Below are 25557 nucleotides of genomic sequence, written 5' to 3' on the forward strand. Positions count from 1 at the left end.
CGGACTTGAAATGGTGGGAAAGTCATTTGGATACGGCTGTGAATCCTATAAAAACCAATGACTTTGCGGTTGAAATTTTTACAGACGCATCTGACAGTGATTGGGGTGCAACTGATGGACGGATGGTTAATAAAATTTATGGGTACTGGAATGATAGAGAGAAACTACTATCGATTAATTTCAGAGAACTTTTAGCAGTTAATTTAGCACTGTTAGGTTTGGCCGGGGAGTTAAATAATTGTCAAATATTACTAAGAATAGACAATACTACAGCTATTGCCTACATAAATAAAATGGATGGTACACGGTTGTACAAATATAACAAGTTGGCAAAAGAGATTTGGAAATGGGCTGAGGAAAAGAAGAATTCCTCATTTGCTTCATATATATCGTCTGTTGATAATGTGGTGGCTGATAAACTGTCGAGAATCGAAAGTAATGATACTGAATGGGAATAGGCTAGTTATGCATTTAATAAGATTATGAACAAATTTGGAATTCCGGAAGTAGACTTATTTGCATCAAAATTTAATGATACGCGCAGTAGATTCTTCTCTTGGTTGCTGGATGATAAGACAGAGAAAATTAATGCGTTTACGGTTAAATGGACGAATTAAAATTTTTACGCCTTCCCACCATTCAGTTTAATTCTGAAGGTTCTAACAAAGATAAAAAATGATAAAGCACGGGGGATAATGGTAGTACCGAACTGGCCTAACCAACCTTGGTATCCGTTACTGTTAGAATTACTAGTATCAGAAGTAGTGATATTCGAACCCAATAAAAATTTATTGTCATGCAGGGCAGGCTGTCACTCAAGATATCACCTGTCTTTAATAGCAGGAATAGTATCATCAAGGCGTTCGAGATCATGAAAGTCCTTCATGCCTTAATGGAGATTTTATTGGCATTCTTGTCGGCAGTCACATATAAACAATATGAATCGGCGTGGAGACAGTGGTGGCAGTTCTGCGTGTTGTCAAGTGAAGATTTTTATAGACCTACGCGGAATAGTTTGTTAAGGTTTCTTACATATAGTTTTAAGAATGGTGCGTCTTATGCTTCTTTAAATACGTATAAATCGGCGGTATCCTTATTATCAAGTAATAAATGTGGTGAAGATTTAGTAATAAAACGATTTTTTAAAGGTATTGAAAAAATAGTGCCACCAAGACCAAAGTATAACTTTACCTGGGGTGTATCCGTTGTTTTAAATTACTTAAGAACATTAGATCCCTTGTCGGGTTTAAGTTTACAAGATTTAACGTATAAAACGGTGACTTTAATAGCCTTTTGTACCGCCCATAGGGCCCAGACGCTAGCCAGTATTGTAACGTAATCAGGACGTAAGGAAAGAAATAAAAACGTCGTAGTACTTCGATCCGCGTGCTCTTTATTTCGCGTCCGAAAAACGAATGCCTTCCAACGCAACGGTCGGCGATCGTCATTTCTTTTCGGCGCGACGCGATGTGCTCGCTGCACGCGTCGCGCCGGTTTTCGTACGCTACGCGTGTAACAATACTCTTACAGTATTAAAGTAAGAAATGTTAGAAATACGGAAGCAGGCTTAGAAATAAGAATACCAGATGTGATAAAAACATCAGGTTGGAATTGTTGCCAGCCACTATTATATTTACCAAGATTCTCTAATGATAAAAGACTGTGAGTGGCATCGGTGATTGAATATTATATGGCTGTTACCAAATATTTAAGATGCTCGGATAGATTGTTTATAGCTATTGTGAAATCACATAAAGAAATAGGTTCTCAAACGATCAGTAGATGGATCAAGACTGTGCTAGCGAAAAGCGGTATTGATGTAAAGGTTTTTTCAGCGCATTCGACGAGACATGCATCTACGTCGCATGCACTGAAAAAAGGGATTGATTTAAACGTGATAAGTAATACGGCAGGCTGGACTAATACCTCCCGCGTTTTTGCTCAATTTTATAATAGACCGGTCTTACCGGAAAATAATGGTTTTGCATTAGCGATACTAGATTCGTAAGGCAATATTATAAATATTAGTTGCGTTCAATTATTGTATATCATTTAATAGTTAGAATTGATACCAAATACAAGTGTTGTGTAAAAAAATTGTTCACTCTAAACATCTACATGTAATATTGAGAACAATGCCGAAATATAATTGAACGATCAAACGAAGTTCGATCGCATTTATATGTAGTGCCTCGTTCGAATATATTACAACCCACCCGATTTTGGTTTGATTTTCTTTCCCAACCCTATTAACAAAAATTTTTTGATAGCTCTGAACGAATGAGCGTTGATAGTTGGCGTGTGCTTCGTGGGCACGGCACATGCCATCTTTCGTTTTTTCTCTAAAATCGCTGTGACCAATGTCAGGGAGAGGGGGGAACTACATGTTGTAATATATTCGAACGAGGCACTACATATAATTGCGATCGAACTTCACCAGTTCGTTTGATCGTTCAATTATACCAGGGATTCGAATCCTAACCCGTACCGGCTTCCGGTACTTTGTATTATAGAATAACCCATCTAACCAGGGAACACAAGACATCTGTAACCCGAGTAACCCGGTTAACCCGGTTGTATGCGTGTTATAATAATACAATAAAAACCATAGTTATCACCATGTTTCTAAACGGTAATCAATTTTATTTCAATATTGTCTGTTTTCTACTCCACTGTCCATCCGCGAGAAGAAGGTCATGCAAGTGCTTACATTTACTCGTATTTACTACTCGTTTACTCTACTTATGTAGCAGAACGGGGACGTAACCACTTGCCCAACCCTCTTCTTGCGGACGAATAGTACATGTATTACATATTATATATTATATATATTACATTTATACGTACATTTTAAACAATCTAGTTTCATTTGATTTGAATATTGCCTGTAAGTTTACATATCTTTGACTTGCCTGGATGTCTAGGATGTCTTCTTTTACTAGTAAACCACTCCGAGCAGATTAACCTGCTCTTCCTACAATTCAAGAACCGTTCCTTCGTGGTTAGTATGGGCTACAGTAACCTTCCGTTCATTAACCGGGTTTGGGTTAAGGTTCAGCAGCGATTCGAATCCCTGAATTATACACATAAAGTTACTTTTGGGTCCAAATTATATGTAGTACAAACGACATTACATCAACTTACGTCTATGCATTTGTAACGCAACCTAACAACATTAATAGAGACATAGGATACATTATGAACCTTATCTAAAACGCCCCCCCCCCCCCTCCCAGATCTTTTTATTGTCTGGCAGAATTGTCATAACAACTTCTACTGTTGACCAGTGAGACATGCGATGAGCTCGATATTTGGTAATCAATGAACATGACGCAAATACTGATACTGTTATGGATTCAGACAGAATCCTTAACACATTTGGATTTATAGTACGAACGTGACCTTTCGCTATTTTTGTTTTACAAAAATAGTCTTACGTTGCATCTATGTATATTATAAGATCATTTGATCTCTGAACTCAGAGTATCTAATGTAGAAGACACGGTTTACACCCTCAAGTTTTAATTAATATTAGTTATAACTTTAACTAACTCTAATGAACCGAGTCGTGAAAGCTTCAAATATCTTACTCACCATCATTTAATTCTCTTTCTGCTAAACGTTAGTAGAACCTCAAAAGTAACATTAACGCTTTGATAATAGCGTTGCGAGCCTCGGTGTGTAGACATCCCCTAATTTCTAACAGGTGATAGGTTTGACCGCGACTCTGGGCTCTGGTTTGCCTCTGGGCAAGGAAGGTCCCTTCGTGCACATAGCAAGTATTGTGGCCACTCTCCTCTCCAAATTGGTCACCAGCTTTCAAGGAATCTACGAGAACGAGAGCAGGAACTGCGAGATGCTGGCAGCAGCATGTGCGGTCGGAGTGGCAGCCTGCTTCGCAGCTCCTATCGGAGGAGTTCTCTTCAGTATAGAGGTCACCACGGTCTATTTCGCTGTGCGAAATTACTGGCGTGGATTCTTCGCTGCTGTCTGCGGTGCCACGATGTTTCGTTTGTTGGCGATTTGGTTCCAGAGAGAAGAAACAATCACTGCAATGTTTGCAACGAACTTCACTATGGACTTCCCCTTTGATCCGCAAGAGCTATTCGTGTTCGCTTTGATCGGCGTTGGCAGTGGCTTGGGTGGTGCTTCCTATGTCTGGTTGCATAGGCAGTACGTTATTTTTATGAGAAAAAACAAGAGCATGAACAGCTTTCTGCAGAAAAAGTAAGTATTCGAATCGTTCAGATTGTATATATTTAGAGCAGAGGGTATTGACGCGAAGCCAATTTGATAATACATACATATTTGGTTGTATTAATTCATTCAAATTTCTGAATCGCCGTGTAGATCTTTTTTAAAGGTAATATCTCTATGTCTTTCGACAAACGGATCAATGAAGTCGCAATCCTAAATCATTCGTGACTCAGTTAACTGCGAGCCTATTCATACCGACCAAACACTCATTATTACGATTTCATAAGAATTATTCCGGCTCTCGTTACGATCAAATTGTAACTGTATTGATACCGATTTCCAAATAATGAAGATTTTTGTCAAGCCAACCGGACCTTCAAGGATACTACCTACGTCGCTATCGTTTTCCTTTAGAAATTGCGTTTTGTTTTATAAACAAAACAAAGACAAGCGATATAGTCCGAAGCGTCCCTGAAAGCCCAATGGACTCGACAAGGTCCTTAGGCTAAAGCGTCCCACAGACTGCTCTGACGTGACGCGGGCCCACGTCAGACACGAAGCGGTGTCAAATTGGCGCCTTTTTTTTATTATGGGGAAATGCGTTAAGGTACGTACTCACGAGAGCATTTTTCGACGCACGGATTCAACCCCCACTTCTGGTTATCGCTCACGGCCTGTACGCTGGCGAACCCTTTTCGACTGCTGTCGGTCCATGATCAAAGGATCGTGCGTACGGCGCACAGTGGGCAAAATCGACCAAATCTGTGTCAAAATCGTGGAACTCTTGAACGAAAGTTGAAACTTCACAGATTAAAAGAAAAATATAGAGAAAGTGATACGGATATTGATTGACCTTTAAAATGTAAATTGAACTTGCACTTTTTCAACAAAATTTTAGTTTCTCCGTTACTATAAGTGGTAGAATTTTTTTTATAGATTTTGACATGCCGAATTCAAATTTGGTCGCGAAATTTGTCTACCATTTAAGGAATTTGAGAAAAGAGCGATTTAAGTGAAAAAATTGTTCAAAATAGTGATTATTTCGATCAAATGTTCTAATAAAAAGATATTAATATATGCATCGTATTTATTTACATAGAATATCAAATAATGAATATAAATAAAGTAGTATGTTAATGACATAAAATGGTAGTGTCATGCAACAGGTTTATTCTCATCACGTCTTGATGCATACTCACTCCCACTCTCTTCAGTCATCTGACTGCAAAGTATTATAAATTCTATACACTGAATAACCAGATTATATATAAATTTACAGAAAGTCGGATGAGCAAAAGAAATAACAATGAATGAACGATTGTAAAGTAAATTTTGAAAAATGTCATTTGACAAAAACATGGAAGTTTTCAACCGATTGGAATTAAACTCCGTGAGGAGTAGTTTTGCAGTGTCCTCTGGGCGTGTGTAAAGTTACATGAGCGAGGGTTGATGCGAAGGGGTTAATTCTCCCCCCTAAAGGGAAGGGTGTAGAAAAACGCCTCTTTGAAACAGGCCAGGGATGATGGAAAGGGTTGAAAAATTCAAAAAAAACCTTTGGGGCGACTCTCCTTGATGCCCTCTACAAAATGCACCCCTTGAAATCCCTCTCGGACACCCCCTCCCCCCCCCCAAGGGAGCCTATGGGGAGCACGGTATGGGTAATTGCATTTTCTGAATCAGGGGAGTCCAGAGAATGCATTGAGTCCAAAATCGAGACAGTCGTCCAAAAATTGTGGATTTTAGAGGAGGTGGGAGGTTGTGGAGGGTGAGTTTGTTCGAGAGGGATTTCAAGGGGTGCATTTTGTAGAGGGCATCAAGGAGAGTCGCCCCCAAAGGTTTTTTTGAATTTTTCAACCCCTTCCGTCATCCCTGGCCTGTTTTAAAGAGGCGTTTTTCTACACCCTACCTTTTAGGGGGGTGAATTAGCCCCTTCACATCAACCCTCGCCCATGTAATTTTACACACGCCCAGAGTACACTACAAAACTACTCCTCGCGGAGTTTAATTCCAATCGGTTGAAAACTTCCATGTTTTTGAACCGTTTAAAAATTTCTCCGCTAAGTTTTGATCGTTAGTATAGTATTTTCAAATGGCTATGTGAACCTGGCATCCAATTTTCAGATAAGTACCTTTTTTTTATACAAAATAGTATTACATAATATTTCGTTTGTAGTTGATTGTAGTAACAGCAATTTAGTTTGTAGTTTTTTCAATTATTAAATAAAAAGAATTGGGAAAATGACCCGCACCCGACTTCGAGATATCTCAAATCTGTTTCTTCCACGTGATTCAGAATCATTTGTAGTTGTTTGTAGTGATTTCCCTAAAGAGGGATTTAGAAGCATTGAAAATTCACAAAGTTAATTCTTGGACGGTTAAGCAAATGTTATAACTTCTAAAGCATTCTAGTACAAACGAAAGGAAAATCAACTACAAACCATTCTGAATTTCATCGAAAAAGCGGATTTAAAAAATATTAAAAATTAACGAAGTTAGCTCTTGGGAGGTTAAAAAATTGTTTATAACTCTTAATCTACTCAACTTCAAACGAAACGAAAATCACTACAAACAACTACAAACGATTCTGAATCACGTGGAAGAAACAGATTTGAGATATCTCGAAGTCGGGTGCGGATCATTTTCTCAATTCTTTTTATTTAATAATTGAAAAAAACTAAAAAAGAAACTGTCGTTAATACAATTAACTACAAACGAAATACTACCATTTTATATAAAAAAAAGTTAATTTTTTTAAAGTCACCAGGTTCACAAAGCTTTTTAAAATGTACTTAAATGAAACTTTTAATTTCACTGTAATTTAACACTGTGAACCGTTCGTGCGTCGAAAAGTGCTCTTGTGAGTACGTATAGTCGCTTGCTCGTCGGTTGGCGCGCGGTCATCAAGCTAGAGGAGTACTGAGGGGACAGGGGATCGCTCAGTCCTCTAGAGAAAGGGACGTTCGGTCCGCCTAAACTTCCCCCTTTTTTTCGAGCTGTCACACTGCATAGGCGTATTCTGATACCTGAATAGTGACCTGGCTCCGTTGTTCGTGCGGGCGTCCGGTGTTCGAGGGTTAACCTTACGCAAATGATTACTATTGCCCTCTCACTCTATCTTGTTCACGGTCTTCGTCTCGCGGTAGCGTTTGCCTAGGCCAATACCAAAAATGCGTATTTTGACCTGGCCAATACCGAAGACATTCCGTGCGCCAACTCAGCAGCAAGCGACTATACCTTTACGCATACCTCGGCTCCCCGGAGGAGAAGCCGAGGTTACGTGGGACTACCGTCGGGGAAGGGAGCCGCCGGAGGCGCGCTCATCAGCAATGACTACCCACTAAAACCCCACACCCGCCTAAGCTACTTGGGAAGCGCCTGGATCCCACGTGTACTCAACAGGACAATTCCCAGCTTACATGAATCCCGTAGGGAGAGGTTACCCTTCCCCACTGCCTTCTCTATAAGATCCCGGGCGGAGGGGCCGCCCGATGTCCCCATCCCTGGTCCCATCGAAATGAGTTTCCCGAGACCCCGCTCGGTCCAGCCATGGCCACCGAGCGTGCCCAGCCTGTTTCTGGCAACCCAAAGGACGTCACACGGTCAGGGCAAGAAAATGCCGACACCGGTAAGGGAGGGTCGTCGAAGGCGTGATCCGACACGCCCCGATCCTCCCCATACACCCCCAAAGGACCCGGTTGTCCTAGTGAGGACGTGCCGAACCCTCGAGGACGGTCCGTCCCGAGGGGAAATTGTTCCTCTCCGAGGGTAAAAGTCCTCGCGGGTGCCCCCCGCGATCAAATTGGCGCCTGCCCGTAGCTCATATGTAAAATCAACCGTTATGAAGCGGTGTCAGATTGGCGCCTGCGCGGAGCTCATGAAATTAATTGGTGATACCGTGCAACGGTTGGCCTTATGAGCTACGCGCAGGCGCCAATCTGACACCGCTTGGTCTCTGACGTGGGCCCACGTCACGTCAGAGCCGTCTGTGGGGCGCTTAAGAGTTTCAGACACTTTACATAATTTTGTGGAATTATTCTAGTCGCTTTTTATATCCTGGCATCGTTTCCCTCCTGGTGTCATCGGTGTCCTTTCCCCTGGGACTGGGTCAGTTCATGGCTGGCGACTTGAACACGCACGACCAAGTATATGGTTTGTTCACTAACTTCACTTGGACCAAGGAACAACTCGGTGTCGAAGAAATGAACACGGTTAAACATTGGTCAACCATGTACACCGATGTGTTCACTGGACTTCTTGGTTTCGTTGCTTTCACGGTAAGTTGGTCCAGTCGACTACAACTGGATCGTTTATTTTCATGATATCGCCTGACGAATGGGAAAATCCATAATCAAGCAAAGGACTTTAATTTCAGTTCATCTTTTCTATTATAAGTTCGACCGTACCCGTGCCGTCGGGTATCTTCATTCCTGTGTTCAAAATCGGTGCTGCGCTGGGTAGAGCCGTAGGGGAAGCTATGGCTCTCTGGTTCCCTAACGGCGTTCGTTACGGCGGCATCATAACTCCCATTGTACCAGGTAACTATAGGCTATTTAGGGAAAACTTAAAGAAGTTCTATTTTCATGAAATTTAATTTGTAAAAGAGAAGGCAATGAAGTGATTATCGTTAATAATCGCAATTTACAGGTCAATTTCGGTGACCTTTCCCTAGATGCGATGTTTACTGTTCTGAGTATAAGTTTTCCCCGCGTCCTTCTTCGATTCGTTTTGTAGCTACGCTACTCTCGCAGATACACACACGCAGGGCCGGCGTTAGGGAGGGGCGCACCTGCACGGTTGCCCGTGGTACTGGATTTGTGGGGGTCGCCGCGGCCCGGTGTCCCTGGTATATTATAGTATATTCAATATACCGATATTTTCTCATTGTCTCTTCTATGCTATGTAGTTTAACAATTTTTACAATCTAACTACAGATTCATCGCTAGATATTATTAAAACGATCATCATCGTTCGCAACAAAAATTTAACCTTCTTTGGCCATCAATGCAAAAACTGTGCAAAAACTAGGCATTATTACTTTGTCCTTTTTTCTCAAAAATTGTAACCCCTGAATGGACGCTACGATAATCTTCCCCAGGGCGCCAATATTGCTAAAACCGGCACTGCACAGACGAACTCAAATTATACGATTACAAGTGTGCAAAAATTCTGGATGCAATCTCTGACTCATTCTTATCTCACACTCGATTATGTAACATGAACATTTTCTCGACCCTCTATCACACAGTCTTAAATACTTTTTATTCGTACTAATAACTCTACATTTTTTAAACACTTAATACAGTTAATCTTAACACCTTGCTGACCGTTTATTTCGAGTCGCAACCGTTCCATGCGAAGAACACATTTTTTCACAGTCGAGTATGAAATGAAAACGTCAAAATTAATCTTACTACATATATTTATACTGTATATCATGTAACTATGTGCACGATCTAGAACATGTTCAAGGTTTTCACGGCTCGGTTCTCCATAGTTGATATTAACTCAGACTTCCGGTATGAATCGTATTCTTTGAACACAGCAATACGTGTATACTCGTGACCAACCAGTAAAGCTGGAGAGCCATTGGTGTAACCCGCTCGTTCGCTCGTAAATTGTGCGTCTTCGCCGGATTCTATTTAAAAAAACGTCTTCTAGCATCGCTGATGTGACGACGAACGCTTGAACCACTCGAAAGGAGTCGAAGCGAATCGCTCCCTTCCCGAGTGTTCATATTAGCGGTATCGACGAGCATTAGGTCCACTATTTATTCTGTGTGCATTGGTCCACTGACAAATCTTGAGACTAAATTATCACTAGTAAGGTCTTCATAAATTGAGTTGATAAATTTCAAAACATTAGAAGTTAAGGAGGAAATATCTTGATTATAAGAAGCGTCTTCCCCATTTGCTTCAGCGGGGTGGTACGAGCACGAAGGATCATTATCTTTAGTAATTCGAGGATATCTCGAAAACTATTCGTCGGATTAACTTGAAATTTGCAGAGAATATTTTCAAGATATCGTACTTCAAGAAGATGCAAAAAAGTCGTTTTTTTTTAAATCCTGACTGGACCTAACCCCTTAAATAAACGCCCAGAAGGAACACCTAGAACAATTCTTCCTAGAACTAGGCACGATACCGACTTTGAAACCAGCCAAAATACCATCCTTCCTAAAAGAGACCAACCCATGGAAAATGGACGATGCCCATTAACCAAACATAAGATACACATCCTAGAATGACAAACATAGTATGCGCAGTAAAAGGAGGACTCGAACACCGCATCGGCACAAAGAGGAGCCACGGAGGACACCCCAAGTGATTTAACCGAAGTGGTAATTTGCCGAGGAAAAGGTCCACTGGCGGGGGGCGTGGACGGAGCCTCTTGCCCTACCTACTACAAGCACGAACAATCTCACTAACCAAGTGTAAATAACACTCCCCAGCAATGGGTGTAAAAAAGAAAATGGTAACCATCACTAGAGAAGAGTCTGCGCGCCTCCCTCATAGAGGGAAGTTCCCAGACCTAGGACGTGTGTTGATCGTACCATACAGCCACACCATCTCACGCAAAGGGATAACGGCTCCACGAAAATGGACCCAACAACCCTGCGGATGGGGTGTTGATCTTTACCAAAAAAAACCATAATAACTTTTCGATACGGAAAAGGGGCGGCAAGGATTAGGAGCTACCGGGACACGCTACCCAAACAACCAGAACCCAAATAGGATAGGCCGGTTATAGCGCTAAACAAGACCGAGAGAGGTGGACGGGTGCTCACAAGCAGGTCTTGGCCCCAAGGCACTGCGGGGAACTACCCGGACCACCCCAAGTATTCTAGAATAGGACTCGGGAGCATAAAAACGTAAGGTACAAGCCGGTAACCCGAACATCGAGCGATGCTAATGGGCCATCGCCGAGATAGGTAACCGAGAGGGATAGGTTAGCCAACTAGGGAGGAGTGTGGGTCTCTGAACTGCTCGCGACCTAACTAACACCTCAACACAGAGGCGGGAGGGGTAAGAGGGAAGGGGGGAGTGTTAGGGAACAAAGTCAGGGAAGGGGGTGGGGGGTGGTAAAACTCGAAGGAATAAGATCCAGCCCGGGTTACGGAACACGTACAGTGGCGAGCATATAAATAGGGAAAATGTTTTTTTAACATATAAGACGTTGTTCTGCAGTCCTGATTGGTATTTCTCCTTTAGTCTTTCCATACTTCAGAAGTACATTTCCTAAGCTTTACAATGCTGTATAGTTTTAATTACTAACGCCGTTTAATTAATAAAAAAAAAAAAAAATAGTAGACTTGAAATAAGGACACTTTCTGAGAGCATCTAAATAGGGAAAACTAAGTTTCTTATTTTCAATGCATATTTTGGTAAGTTCGTGTGATTATAAAGTACAAGTAATAATACCATATGTAAAGTGCAATTAGGTATAGCAGTTTTTGCACATAGAAATGGGTCGTGGCAAACATATTACAACTGTGCAACGTCTAGAAATTCTCCGACTTCGGAATGAAAAATTAACGCTTCGTAAAATTTCTGAGCGCCTTAAAATCTCAATTAACGCTGTCCATCAAGTAGTCTGACAGGGGGTAGATAGAGCTCTCAATCACACCGATTCGGCGTAAAGGGTAAACACGCAGGCTGGCACTGCGGGTCCTGAGGGATGCTTAAACATTATAAAATAAATGGAACTATTGATAATAAAATACGCAATGAAAGACCACGAAAAACAACACCACGATTGGATCGAACAATACACCGTCTTTCAGAAGCGGACCGATTTAAGACTACGGTTGATATTCATCGTAAAATTTCCACACAAATGGACACAAAAATTAGTGTTCATGCCGTTCGGCGCTGTCTGAATGAATTTGGACTAAGAGGATGCATCGTCCGTAAAAAATTAGTCAAAAGAATCGTAAGACAAGACTAGCCTTTGCTAAAGAGCATCTTCTCTGGACAAGAGAAGTGGGCGAAAGTAATTTTTACTGATGAGTCTAAGTTTAATCGCTTCGGATCAGATGGAAGAATTTATGTACGACGTCGAATAGGTAAAGAATTTAATCTGAAGTGTTTAAAATCAACCGTTAAAGGAAGAGGTGGCTCTGTGATGGTCTGGGGTGGCATGACCAGAAACGATCCTGGTCCAACTTGCCGTGTTAATGGCATCATGGACCAGCATCTTTATGTCGACATTTTAAACGAACATTTAATACCGTTTAGTCGAGAAAATTTCTGGATATGGATTATTCTGGAACGACTGGATATTTCAGGCTGATAACGATCCAAAACACTCGTCACGAAAGGCTAAACGGTTCTTGGAGGAACATAAAGTTAGAGTCATGGGTTAGCCTGCTCAGTCGCCGGATTTAAATCCGATAGAGCACCTTTGGAACGACGTGGATAAAGAAATTAAAATAAAAAAGCTTTCACATTTAAATGATTTATACGATGTGATAGAAGAAACTTGGAAAAGCATTTCAATCGATCGCTGTATTCGTCTTATTGACTCTATGCCACGTTGTTGTGCTGAGGTAATAAGAAAAAAGGGAGGTCCAACGAAATATTAATTTGTTATTGTGAATACGTTGTTTATATTATAAAATAAAATACTTTTGATAAATAATTCTGTAGTTCCCTATTTAAATGCACTCTAAAAATGTCCTTATTTCAAGTCTACTATTTTTTTTGTTATTAATTAAACGCCTTTAGCAATTAAAATTATACAGCATTGTAAAGCTTAGGAAATGTACTTCTAAAGTATGGAGAGATTAAAGGAGAAATACCAATCGGGACTGCAGAACAACGTCTTATATGTATGTTAACAAAACTTTTTTCCTATTTATATGCTCGCCACTGTAGGCTGAGAACGATGTCCGACTAGCGGTCCAGGTATAGTCTAACAGGGGGTAGATAGAGCTCTCAATCACACCGACTCGGCGTAGAGGGTAAACACGCAGGCTGGCACTGCGGGTTCTGAGGGATGCGGTTCGCCCAACGCTCAACTCCGAGCGATAGGCAACATGACCCCGCCCAATGATGGACCTCTCCGTGAAGTAGTAACATTCTCGATAAGGATAGGCCCGGGTCAAAAGAAAGCGAGGACCTAACGAGAAACGGGAAGAATCTATGGCCGGGTGACTGTCCTCCTCTCCTCCTCCCGGTCTCACAACTAGACAGGAGTATATAACCGGAACAGGGGGGAGGGGTATGACCCACGCAGCCAAGAGGATCTCGGGGACCGCTGGTGCGGTCCCCTCCGGCCAACAAAGCAAAAACTATGCAAAAAAAACCCTTAAATATCTTGATGCTGTTCTTTGACTTTCTAATCCTGCTCTGACTTTCCTGGCATTGAACCTTTTTGAAATTTTTGAATTGAAATTTTTTGAACTCATGAACATTTGACTATGGACATTACTGAAAGGAATCATTCTGCAGGGGGTTATGCTACTGTCGGAGCAGCCGCCTTCTCGGGTGCAGTGACTCACACAATCTCCGTCAGCGTGATCGTTTTCGAGATGACAGGCCAAATCACTCACATCGTTCCTATTATGATAGCCGTGTTGATCAGTAACGCTATCGCCGCTCTTCTTCAGCCTAGCATATACGATAGCATTATTCTTATCAAAAAGCTACCATACTTACCGGATCTGCTGCCGTCCAGTTCGGGTAAGTTTAGCATCTTTGGAAGTGATTTAGATTCATACTGTACTAAACCACATTTCTTGTTACTTTGGACAAGCTTCCCAAAGGGAGTTTGATAACGAGGTAATGAATTTTATCGGTTACTTCCTTATTCGCTTACGTCGATTACGTTGAAATTAAACTGTTTAATGACTATCGTAATTATCGCAGGGATGTACAACGTTTACGTCGAAGACTTCATGGTTCGCGACGTTAAGTACATTTGGCACGGTATCACGTATCAGAGATTGAAGGAAATCTTGAAGGAAAACCGCAAACTACGTGGTTTCCCTCTAGTGGACAACCCGGATTCCATGATTTTACTTGGGTCTATTCAAAGGCTGGAGTTGATTAAGCTGATCGAAAAACACATAGGACGCGAAAGAAGGTTGCAGGTAATTACTGTGACATCAGCGTTGATACTAACCGAGGCTTCGGAGTATAAATAGTATTCTTTAGAATACTCCAACATTTCTAGAGAGCTGCAGCTTACGTCAGTAGGAGTTTAAAAGTATCCTACCCAAAGGACACGGGTTATAGTCGAAAGTCTCGATTAGTATCACCTATGAAATTCCAGGCCGTGAAATCCTAAAAGTTCTCAGCGTGACATTGATTTCATCAACCGGTTTTTTTATTTAGCTCTTTATACATACACTTTTATCTTGATACCGGTAAAGTGAACCGGTGCCAAAAGCCCACTTTCTCTTCGATTTTGATAACCTTGAAATATATTGTTAAGGACATCATTTTGAACAAATTTTCTTTATACATGTATACAGCGGTCGGTTTTAATTTTCCAGATATTTGCACAAATATTCTGTAATATTTGACTATATGCAGCTGCAGAAGGCTCACGTAACAAGTTGTATGATTTCTTCTTCAGGTGGCACAAAAGTGGCATCAAGAAGCAGAAGAACGAGCTCGAGAAGAAATGGAGCGTCAGCTGAGAGATCAGGAGAGAACGAGGAGACCGTCCAGGTTCGAAGTAATCCCAGCACCAGATATTCTTAAAATGCAGAGGCAAAGTGTTAACGATCTAACTATGTCTCCAAATAACGGCACTGGTCCAGATCACGTGAGTCATATCTTGTTGACGTCACTCCACAAGAATTACGTCCTTTTGCTCCATGAATTAGCTACTCACACTAGCACGCGTCTCCTTGTTTCACGTTTGCATGATCTCATAATTTTACAGCACACTTATCACTCACCGATATTCGGATCGCAGCCAAAAAAATCAATCCTGAAGAAAACTAATTCCTTCACGTTAAAAGGATTTAGCCCGCTAGTCAGTCCAGCCGTCACGCCGTACACCACCGTCACCGGAGCAGAGAGCAGGTGAGAAGTAGTAACTTCGAAAAAACTAATTAGTAATATTATAAAAATAAAACTCTTTCCAGCTAACAAGGGACCATACCGAAGTGTAAATGATCAATCTTGATGAAAATTGGTGGGTTTGTAGTTCTCATAAATTCATTCGACACATATTTTTTTTTAGCTGCTATTATCCGCATTAAGAGGTTGAAATCAACCCTCAAAATTTTGGGTGCAGAACATACTTTGTTGAATATCTCGGAAACCATTATAGATACAGGCTTGCCGTAAATTGATGAAATTTATGTTTTTGAACGACGATTTTGATGGTGTAAATAGATTTTCAAAATTCCCATTTGTTTATATAATATGTTCAAAAAAAATATATTTTTTTTATTTTTCTCGTTAAATGTTATCTTATTTTGTTTCTCCATTTGCACAAAGAAACTACACATCCATGTACAAAATGCGGTAAATTGGAATTTTTATGTTATGTCAGTTAACAAATATTTTATATTTATCATTTTTTCCATACTTCATGCCATACGAAGTGACAGATCAAATGTAATACAACTCATACTATGATTTAGTGATTTTTGTTTAAGTATATTGTAGTATGCTTTGCTTGGCTGGTCTCAAAATGTTACAATGATGGATTAACGACAGGTATAAGTTACCTGCGTTCCGCTCTGTATTACAGGACAACGCGCGTAGAAATAAGTACTGTTTCAGCTTAACGATTGCAGGACCTGTTTGTTAATGTAATACCTTTCTCCACGAATCTTTATTGCCCGAGAGTCATTTTAAAATGTATTAGTTTAGTTTTATTTTCAGTTTCGATTTATAAACGTGGGGTAGCTCTAGAAAGGATTCTTCTTATTATCGACTTCTGCCTATCCTCAAATGTTCGTAATTGTTGCTTGAGATATAAAAATGTTGTCGAAGCGATCTTTTACTGTCAATTGTTCCAACATTATCGTAGAGCTTCACGTTACTAATCTGTTAAAGGAAAGTCCTACATCTCTCATACCTTCCGTCTTTGGAAAATGAACTTTGTAAATGTTTCTGTTTGGTTACAATGATTAGAGTAGCGATACAAGCATTAGTACTTCAATCATATTGAAACTATATCAGAAGTTGATGCTTAATTTCAACTATGTAGTTCTGTGGGTGTTCGTTGTACAGTATACAGTTGCTGTGATTGTTATTAGAAGTTGTTGTTCTGTCGCAAGGAACATAAAACGTAGAAATTTTGTTGATACGTTTATGGCATGCGCGCGAGGAAAGGTTACTGTTGAGGATTAAGGTGGTTCGAGTCTTTTTGCATTTAATGGTTTTTAGAATATTTAATTGCCGTTTTGACCTCAATAACCAAAGTGTCGTTAACTCTTTGTCAGAATTCCGAAGGATGGACTCAAACTACGATTCGAACAAGGGGACCACTCGGACGTTGGTCCCATCTGAAGGAAATTTCTGCCGTTTGTTGGACCATCAAACTTCTCATGCCTACCGAGACACTCCTCCCCTATTTTTCTAAAACACCGAAGTGGGGGGAGGGGGATGTCTAGAATGACCTGAGTGACTCTTCGACCAGGAGACACATTCATTCAGTCAACGACCAACGTGAATAACGGACATATCGAAAACTACCCGCAGTTTTAAATCGAGTCAAGTTCGAACGAAAGTGGAGTGAACGTTTGAGATTCCAATCCTTTAACGTTAGTTAAATTGCCGGACACTAGTTGCGAAGGGTGTTCTGGATAGAATCAGCCCGATGGAACGAGGAGAGGCGATAATGACTGCCAGTAAAAAAAGTCTGTATCTGCGTGAATCGTTAGGGCGATTCACGGCTATCATGCTATCAGTGGGGGCATGGCTTGACCATTTCCTGACTTTACAGACCTCGCATGGGGATTACGACCTTAAATACAATGATTTGCAATTCTTTTGACGATGTAGTTTGTTTAAAATGTTCCTGGTGCAAAAACACTTCTGCTTCGAACACTTTTTCGAAAATTATCACTATTGTGAAGATTACAGCGATTGATTCTTAAACTAACTGTACAACATTCGAACTTTCACAGCACTGTAATACAACCAGCCCTTTTCAGGGCTCCCAAATATATTTCATGTGGGAATATCTCATTGTCAGGTTCGCAAAAGTTCTTTTCAGAGCTACCCCACGTTTATAAATCGAAACTGAAAATAAAACTAAACTAATACATTTTAAAATGACTCTCGGGCAATAAAGATTCGTGGAGAAAGGTATTACATTAACAAACAGGTCCTGCAATCGTTAAGCTGAAACAGTACTTATCTCTACGCGCGTTGTCCTGTAATACGGAGCGGAACGCAGGTAACTTATACCTGTCGTTAATCCATCATTGTAACATTTTGAGACCAGCCAAGCAAAGCATACTACAATATACTTAAACAAAAATCACTAAATCATAGTATGAGTTGTATTACATTTGATCTGTCACTTCGTATGGCATGAAGTATGGAAAAAATGATAAATATAAAATATTTGTTAACTGACATAACATAAAAATTCCAATTTACCGCATTTTGTACATGGATGTGTAGTTTCTTTGTGCAAATGGAGAAACAAAATAAGATAACATTTAACGAGAAAAATAAAGAAAATATATTTTTTTTTAACATATTATATAAACAAATGGGAATTTTGAAAATCTATTTACACCATCAAAATCGTCGTTCAAAAACATAAATTTCATCAATTTACGGCAAGCCTGTATCTATAATGGTTTCCGAGATATTCAACAAAGTATGTTCTGCACCCAAAATTTTGAGGGTTGATTTCAACCTCTTAATGCGGATAATAGCAGCCAAAAAAAAATATGTGTCGAATGTATTTATGAGAACTACAAACCCACCAATTTTCATCAAGATTGATCATTTACACTTCGGTATGGTCCCTTGTAAGTAGAAACTTGGTTGCATCTATGAAAATTACATAAGACACTGTTCTATGAGGCATCTTACCACGTTAGACTCGGAGCCAAATTCCCTATACTGTCCGTTCAAGGAACAAATGGCGCTCAACGGATGCTTGATCATAGAAAGTATAGGGTGATCCGCTCGCTAGTAGACATAATAGACAACCACAGCAATAGCCGACCGTCATTGTAGACTTTATGACGGTGACCCCCGTAACGAAAGCGGCTGTATGGGTGAAAATGTGTGTGCCAAGCAAAAACGTCCTTCGCTGCAGTGGTCATCGTCATAAAGATCGTCTACAATGACGGTTGGCTATTGTTGTGGTTGTCCATTGTGTCTACTAGCGAGCAGATTACCCTGTACAAAGTTACGCTTTTGCTGCGGGGGTCACCGTCATAAAGTTGTCACGGCGTTCTCGGTGGACGAACCGTCGCGAAGGAGGGCGTCGAGTCAGTCGGTCGCCGGGATTCGAGAGGTAGAACCGGATCCTAGTCGCTAGCGGATCGGTTCAGCGCTTTGAAGTCACGTTTGCGGCTCGGATTTCGCGTCGCAACCTAAAGGTGAGGTCCCATGTATGTAATGCTCGTGCTCGAGCAATAAATTATCCGTGCTCGCCGGATTTTGTTCGAAAACACGTTCCTACTAGCGTCCAAAAGGTCGCTGAATCCGACGACAAACGGTTTGGAACCACTTGAAAGGATCGATTTTTACGAGCGTTTGGGTCTCGGCCCATGGTCTAGGCTTGCGAGCACGGGGGACTATTCCACGCGAGAATGGATCGAACGATCAAAAAGATCGACCCTTTCGAGTGGTTCGAAGCAAGACCCCCAATACTTGTTTTCACCGAGACCGTAGGCGCCTACCTGGGTCCGCTCAAAGGTCTGGGGTTAAACGGGCGATCAACTCATCAGTTTTTGATAAAATCGAATTCTTTATTTTTCATCGTATCAACGTGAACGCGATGCCATTGGAATCTTGGTGTTCTTTCCGATTAAAATGATATCTCACGTCGCATAAATCGAACTATTTTTATCGAAATAACTTTTCAATTATGCAATCAGATTTTGCATATAATTTCGTTAAAAATAGTTCGATTTACGCGATGTGCGATATCATTTATGACATCCCCTTGTCGACCGCCCGTTGCGATGATGGTGCGTGGCCTTTTTCGGGATTCCGTGCTCGTTTAAGTGTTTGCCGCTCGTTGTGCCAGCTCGCCTGAGTCCATCAGACCCTCCTGCGCGACGAGTTGACAGTTTCAAGTAGATATTGCTCGTGCTCGCCGCCCGAACTTACATACATGGGACCTCACCTTAAGGGTGCATAATCCTTTACAGAGGCTTACCAGGTAGGGGAATAGCGGCAGCGGAAGCTCGTAGGAAGTGCCCCAAGGGGGTCGAATCGGCAGCGCAAACACACCTTTTCTTCTCGGGCGAGTGGCCGTGGAAACCCGAACACGGGTGTTGGCGCAGACACGTCTTTCGGTGACCGGGGTTGTTCCACGATTCGAGGCCGAGGGCACGAGAGGTTAAAGGGAGTTAATCACGTTCTTAGAGTGATCTCAAGGTCGATCTCCTTGAACGGGCTCCGCAGGAGAATAGCAATAGGCTTTACAACCAAAAATTACGAGAGCGTTTGAACCGCTAGAATGTGGTTACATTTTGTACTCCAGTGTGTACACGTAATGCACGTTCAGGCGTTCTACCCGTTAAGCGTTGCGGCAACGGTACTTATGTGCGGCGCTCCCCACTTTCGCTAGTGAGAGAGCGCCGCGCGTCAGCGTGGCCTAGCGGCAGCCGGCAGAACTATTTCTGGGAGAGAAAAGACAAGCGCGCAATACCGAGAGGGACAGGATCGCGTCTAACTCTTACGTTACAAAGTCTACAATGACGGTCGGCTATTGTTGTGGTTGTCCATTGTGTCTACTAGCGAGCGGATCACCCTGTACAGTCACTGGTAGGGATCGTGAGGTCGTAAAATCGGTCGGAAATCGAGCTTTACAACTTAAGCTGACCGCAATTAGTAATCTGACACTTTTTAACCGACTTCGAAAAGGAGGAGGTCATTCAATTCGACATGTATATTTATGTTTTTTGTTTTTTTTTTTTTAGACAAGGATGGAGCTAGCCTTTTTGTTCAGGACTGTACGATATTAGAAATAGTAGGATCATATTTCAATAACTTTATTCTTCTTATGTATGTTCAGTATTCACACATAATTCTGTAATGGATGAATCGATTACCATAAAACTTTTTCGTTTTGTAAAGTACATTCTGGCCGGGGAGGGGGAGGGATGTAGTCCAGTTTAATCAAATTGACCGTGTTACGAGCCAAGGCGATAGCGACGCGCGTGTGAGCCCTGCAAGTGGGTTGAATTCAAGAATCGGAGAAGATACGATTAGTCCTGTTTATTTCAATGGATCCAAAGATTGAGGATGGAGTAGAAGTCACAGACGACTCTGACGTGAAGTCAGATAGCTGCTGGGAATTGGTATCTCCCGGTAAAGGGTAACCGTAGGGTCGGTATCTCCCAGTAAAGGGTAACCGTTGAGAAGGTTAGGTAAAGAATAAGAAAGGAAAGATTGGTATCTCCCGATTAAGGGTAACCGTGGGATCGGTATCTCCCGGTGAAGGGTAACCGTTGGGAAGGTTAGGTAAGGATTGAATCGTATCGTTGAAATATAATACGCGTCGTGGATAAAGCCTGGCAACTATTAATTCTAAACAAATAATAACTCGAGCAGTAAAGTTATTATGTTGTGGGGTTGTTACACTGGTTAGGATTGCTTATTCGAATGGTGAATGTTTAATAATGATTTATCAGACCTTTTAAGGTTAACAAATGATTATATATTCAAAACTGAATAATTCTAATAATACAATTGTACAGTGTCGTGTTGTCGCGGTTAGTGTATGTATTTAATTACCTAATTGTTGCACGGTGTTAACGCACTGGCGATGCGGGGGTCGAGAATGCTTCTATGCCGTAATAGATTTTGTACCGTCCTCGCGGATCTATATGGTTAATGTTGATCGAAAACGATCTGAAGCCCGATCTCACTGAAGCGCAACTCTGAAGACGATCGGCGTGACTTTACCAAGTAACTCTTTCGCACTAATCCCGCGAGTAACGAAAATCATGGGTTTATATACCCCTGGATATTGGTAGGGATACGTCATTGATTCCCATATATGGAAATTTGGCGGTTGAGATTTTCATTACTCAGAGGTGAACATCTGTGGGGCTTTAGGGAAAGTTTAGATAAAGGGTTACCCACGCAACGCGAGTTAAAAGATGATTATGAGAAAAGTATGGTACAGCTGCAGGATGCACTTTGGTAAGAATCCACATTACAAGGGGTAGATAAAATAAATGAACGCGAGCTTCGAAAAGAACGGGTGTGCATACGTAACAACAGAAATATTTATGTTTTAAGGTAATAATAATAACGAAAAATATTACTTTTCACTTTCCGATACTTTTATTTTAAGGCGGTTTTTTATTTAAGAAGTTTCCTTTACCTTGGATGGTATGTGTATAATATTAGGTTCGGGGAGTATCTTTTAACAAACTGCAGCATGATTGAATCCGCAATTTGTAAAAGGACTCTACTAACTGAAAATACTGTGGTAGAAACTTAGTTAACCAATTATCGTCAACAGTTTTTGGTTTTTCGTATTTAATCTTGGGGCCCTGGATTGCAACGTGGGCATCTATACATTACAGCCGCGACATCCCTGGCGTCCCAGGGATCATTTACCTGTGCCAATAAAGCAATAACTGCTGTTTCGGTTTACGATCTCATAAGATCCCTACCAGCGATTGTACAATACTTTCCATGTTTCTTACTGTTCGATAACGATTTTTATTCTTGTCTCCTTTTTCTAACCGTTGAAATTTAAAGCAACATTAGAAGATGAACTATTAAAACACGAGATAATTGTAAAGGGGAGACAGGTTCTTTTTCCGCTTTAACACTTTAGAGAATACCTTATTTTAACATACATTCGATCCGACTAGGACTGTGGTCGTATTGTCGAACATCAGAGTGAACCGACTTTTATTTAACGTTAATCATCTGCCTTTCGACAGACTCGCCGCTCGCCCCACAGGCCAGAGGCAACACACGTTAAACTTCTCCAATATGAACTCTTCTCTACTTTTTTAATTTTTTTTTTTTACTCGTGGAAAATGCTTTACGCATACCCCTCCTCCCCTGGGATAGAGGCGGGGCTATGTGGGACTAGGCGGCCTGAAGGGCCTACCCTACCCACTAAAAACCACACGACAACCTATCCTGAACTAATTGAAGAAGGCTGGGAACTCCTACAGAACACTACCAGCCACCTCCGCCCCTGACCCTGCGGGTCCCATGCCCGGGGGGGGGGGAGAGAGGCTCCCTCCAGCAAATAACCCAAGCTGTCAGGTGCAAGCAGGTTGCGCACTTCCACCCCCCCCCCCTCATGGGTTATCCGTTGGGTTTCGCAAGTCTCCAGTTCGCTCCACCCGACAACCCCCGGCGACCACGTTCTCCGCCCGAGGAGCCCAAAAGGGCTGTAGCCTTCTCTACCTTCCTTCTTCAAAGTTGTCTCACATTTTCAGGATACGCTTGGCCTTCGAAGCGATCTTCCGCAAATCCGCTACGCTTCAGGACGTAGACCCAGACCCAGAGTTAGGATCCGCCGGTAGCGCAAGACGCGACAGCCAGGATGGCATGAATGTTCCACCTCACACGCCCATGCTAATTCCGAGCCCAGCCACATCAAAGAAAGTGCAACTGGTAAATTTAAACGTTTTTCTAAGCCAAGGCTTCTCCCTAATATTCTACATCTCGTGTACCTGCCAGCAATATAGTAATTTTTGCTAACCAAAAATGACTTATGAGAAACAATTGAATCATATTTACTACATGAATCAATACAAATATACATTACATTAACTGATGGCATTTTTGCTAATTCTTCTTATTATTTTTACCAATTAGTGTAAATGTATGCCACACATAAAATCAAAGTGTACTACGGGTTTATCCCACTTAAGGTTCAAGGACCATTGATTTTCCTTTTCCTAGCTAGTCATACTAGATGCGCATATAACGTTGTGGTGGCACCTCCGCTTCTTACCACCAGAGGAAAACCACGCGTTTCCTATAAGCACTCGATCCCGCTTAATTTTTCTACACTGAACGTCAACAAATTCGAGACACTTTTTTCAAAACGTCATAAATATGAAAGTTTTCAACTGATCTTTGAGAAACTTCATGAGACTTACTTTTGAAGTGTCCTCTGGGTGTGTGCAAAATTGCATTGACGAGAGTTGATGAGAAGGGGTTAATTAACCCCTTTACATGGGGTAGTGCAAAAAAACAGCACTTCGGAAGGGTCCAAGGGTGATGGAAGGCGGTGAAAAAATCAAAAAAACCTTTGGGGTGACTCTCCTTGATGTCCTCTACAAAATGCACCCCTTGAAATCTCTCTCGGACAAACCCACCTAACACAAATCCACAATTTTTCGACTACAGACTCAAATCTGGGCTCAATGAATTCCCTGGAATTCCCTGATCCAGGAAACGCCAGCGCCCACGCCGTACGCTCCATAGGCACCCCTTTGGAGGGAAGGGGCGGAATAGGTTACTATTTTTCACCCCCCGCCCCCCGCCCGGTGAAAGGGCACTTCCACACATCAAAGGGTGATGAAATTCACCAGATTTGTTGTCGATATGCTAAGGATCAATGCCAACAAGATCCAGTTTCGAAAGCTGCTCCTGGAGCTGAAGAGGGGTGACCCAAAGTTAGGGGTGGTTTACCCCCAGGCGTAGGGGTTGAAATGTTGCCACAACGCGTGCCGAGCATGTCATAGGGTCCGAGGCATCGGGCCAAACACAGTTTTGATGTTTTTTCCCCGCGTGGACAGTATTAAAAAACAAAAACGTTGTTTTTTTGGAAAATCCTCCCCTAAGTTTAGGCCCGTTTGCAGTGTGAACGAGTAACCCCACGTCAACGCCGCTCGTGGATTCGGACACGCGAATGCTTTATTAACAGATACCCAAAAAATCAGATTTTATTGAATCACGCTTTTATTGCCAAATCGAGGCAGATTTAAAAGGGCAGCAAGTGGACCGGACGAAGCCGCTATTCAGAAGTGGAGCGTGGGCCTGCACCCGTACGTGGTCAGCCCACGTTAAATTGGAGTCCGATCTGGTCTGACCATGTACGGGTGCAGGCCCACGCTCCGCTTCTGAATGTCGGTTCACTTACTACTCTTTCAAATCTTCTCCGATCCCTTCTCATCAACCTTCGTCAATGTAACTTTGCACACACCCAGAGGACACTTCAAAACTAAGTGTCTCGAATTTTTTGACGTTCAGTGTATATAAGCCCTTCCCGACCAAACTCCAAATATCCCGGCGTCTAAAGCGTCCCACAGACTGCTCTGGCGTGACGTGAGTCCACGTCAGACACAAAGCGGTGTCAGATTAACGCCTGCGCGTAGCTTATAAAACCAACTGTTACGAAGCGGTCAGATTGGCGCCTGCGCGCAGCTTATGAAATCAACTGGCGATGCCGTGCAACGGTTGACACCACTTGGTCTCTGACGTGGGCCCACGTCACGTCAGACAAGAAGCGGTGTCAGATTTGCGCCTGCGCGTAGTTCACAAAACCAACCGTTGCACGGTATCGTCAGTGGATTTCATGAGCTACGCGCAGGTGCCAATCTGACACCGCTTCATGTCTGGCGTGGGCCCACGTCATGTCAGAGCAGTCTGTGGGACGCTTTAGGTAGCCTTACTGACGAGTCCACTAGCAGGCCCGGAACGAAACGCTCCTTTTTTTTCTCCTCTCTCTCACTCTCCCTCTACAGGCATCAAGCCCACACCGGAATCGTAATAACTAGCTCTCTCTTCGTTACTTGGTTCATCGAGACCGTATAATTACATAAAGCCCCGTTTTACATTGGTCTCTTGCGTTATAAGGTCTTTTATCCTTTGGTTCTTCCTTACTGGTGAACCTTAAAACTATATCAGGAAATAAAGCGCACGTATCATTGTTAAGAAGCCCTGCTCTAGATCTTTACACCCGAACGAGTGCAAGATAATACAAAATGACTTTTTAATTTCGCCAGCCACGCGAGAGAGTAATAGACATGTCGGCTGAAAATCAGAAACGATGGGAGGAGAGCGAAATGGCTTTGGAAGTCGATTTCTCCAGGTGCCATATCGACCCGGCACCCTTCCAATTGGTAGAAAGGACGTCTCTTCTGAAAGTACATAGTCTGTTCAGCATGGTGGGAGTAAACCATGCTTACGTGACGGCTATAGGAAGACTGGTTGGGGTTGTCGCATTAAAAGAGGTATGTCCAATCTACTATGCAAAATCTATTATAATTAG

The 25557-nt window shown here is 42.0% G+C and overlaps 2 protein-coding genes across 8 annotated transcripts in view; one reads left to right on the top strand and one right to left on the bottom strand.

Moving 5' to 3' along the window:
- Positions 1 to 25557, top strand: part of LOC128894209 (chloride channel protein 2) — a 217173-nt gene that overhangs the window by 186057 nt on the left and 5559 nt on the right. For all 7 annotated transcript variants that reach the window (XM_054155800.1, XM_054155801.1, XM_054155799.1 and 4 more), the window contains 9 exons: positions 3707 to 4227; positions 8237 to 8471; positions 8570 to 8732; positions 13647 to 13877; positions 14064 to 14287; positions 14776 to 14967; positions 15088 to 15230; positions 22772 to 22949; positions 25292 to 25519. In XM_054155800.1, the coding sequence (XP_054011775.1) occupies positions 3707 to 4227; positions 8237 to 8471; positions 8570 to 8732; positions 13647 to 13877; positions 14064 to 14287; positions 14776 to 14967; positions 15088 to 15230; positions 22772 to 22949; positions 25292 to 25519 (2115 nt within the window). The remainder of the gene's footprint in view (positions 1 to 3706; positions 4228 to 8236; positions 8472 to 8569; positions 8733 to 13646; positions 13878 to 14063; positions 14288 to 14775; positions 14968 to 15087; positions 15231 to 22771; positions 22950 to 25291; positions 25520 to 25557) is intronic.
- The window catches only part of LOC128894256 (uncharacterized), a 70272-nt gene continuing 47471 nt past the window's right edge, over positions 2757 to 25557 (bottom strand). Inside the window, exon 3 of the mRNA XM_054155906.1 lies at positions 2757 to 2769. The gene's annotated coding sequence lies outside the window, so the exon portion shown is untranslated. The remainder of the gene's footprint in view (positions 2770 to 25557) is intronic.

This window comes from Hylaeus anthracinus, unplaced genomic scaffold (genome assembly GCF_026225885.1).
Source record: "Hylaeus anthracinus isolate JK02 unplaced genomic scaffold, UHH_iyHylAnth1.0_haploid 3, whole genome shotgun sequence".
In the NCBI taxonomy this organism is placed as follows: domain Eukaryota; kingdom Metazoa; phylum Arthropoda; class Insecta; order Hymenoptera; family Colletidae; genus Hylaeus; species Hylaeus anthracinus.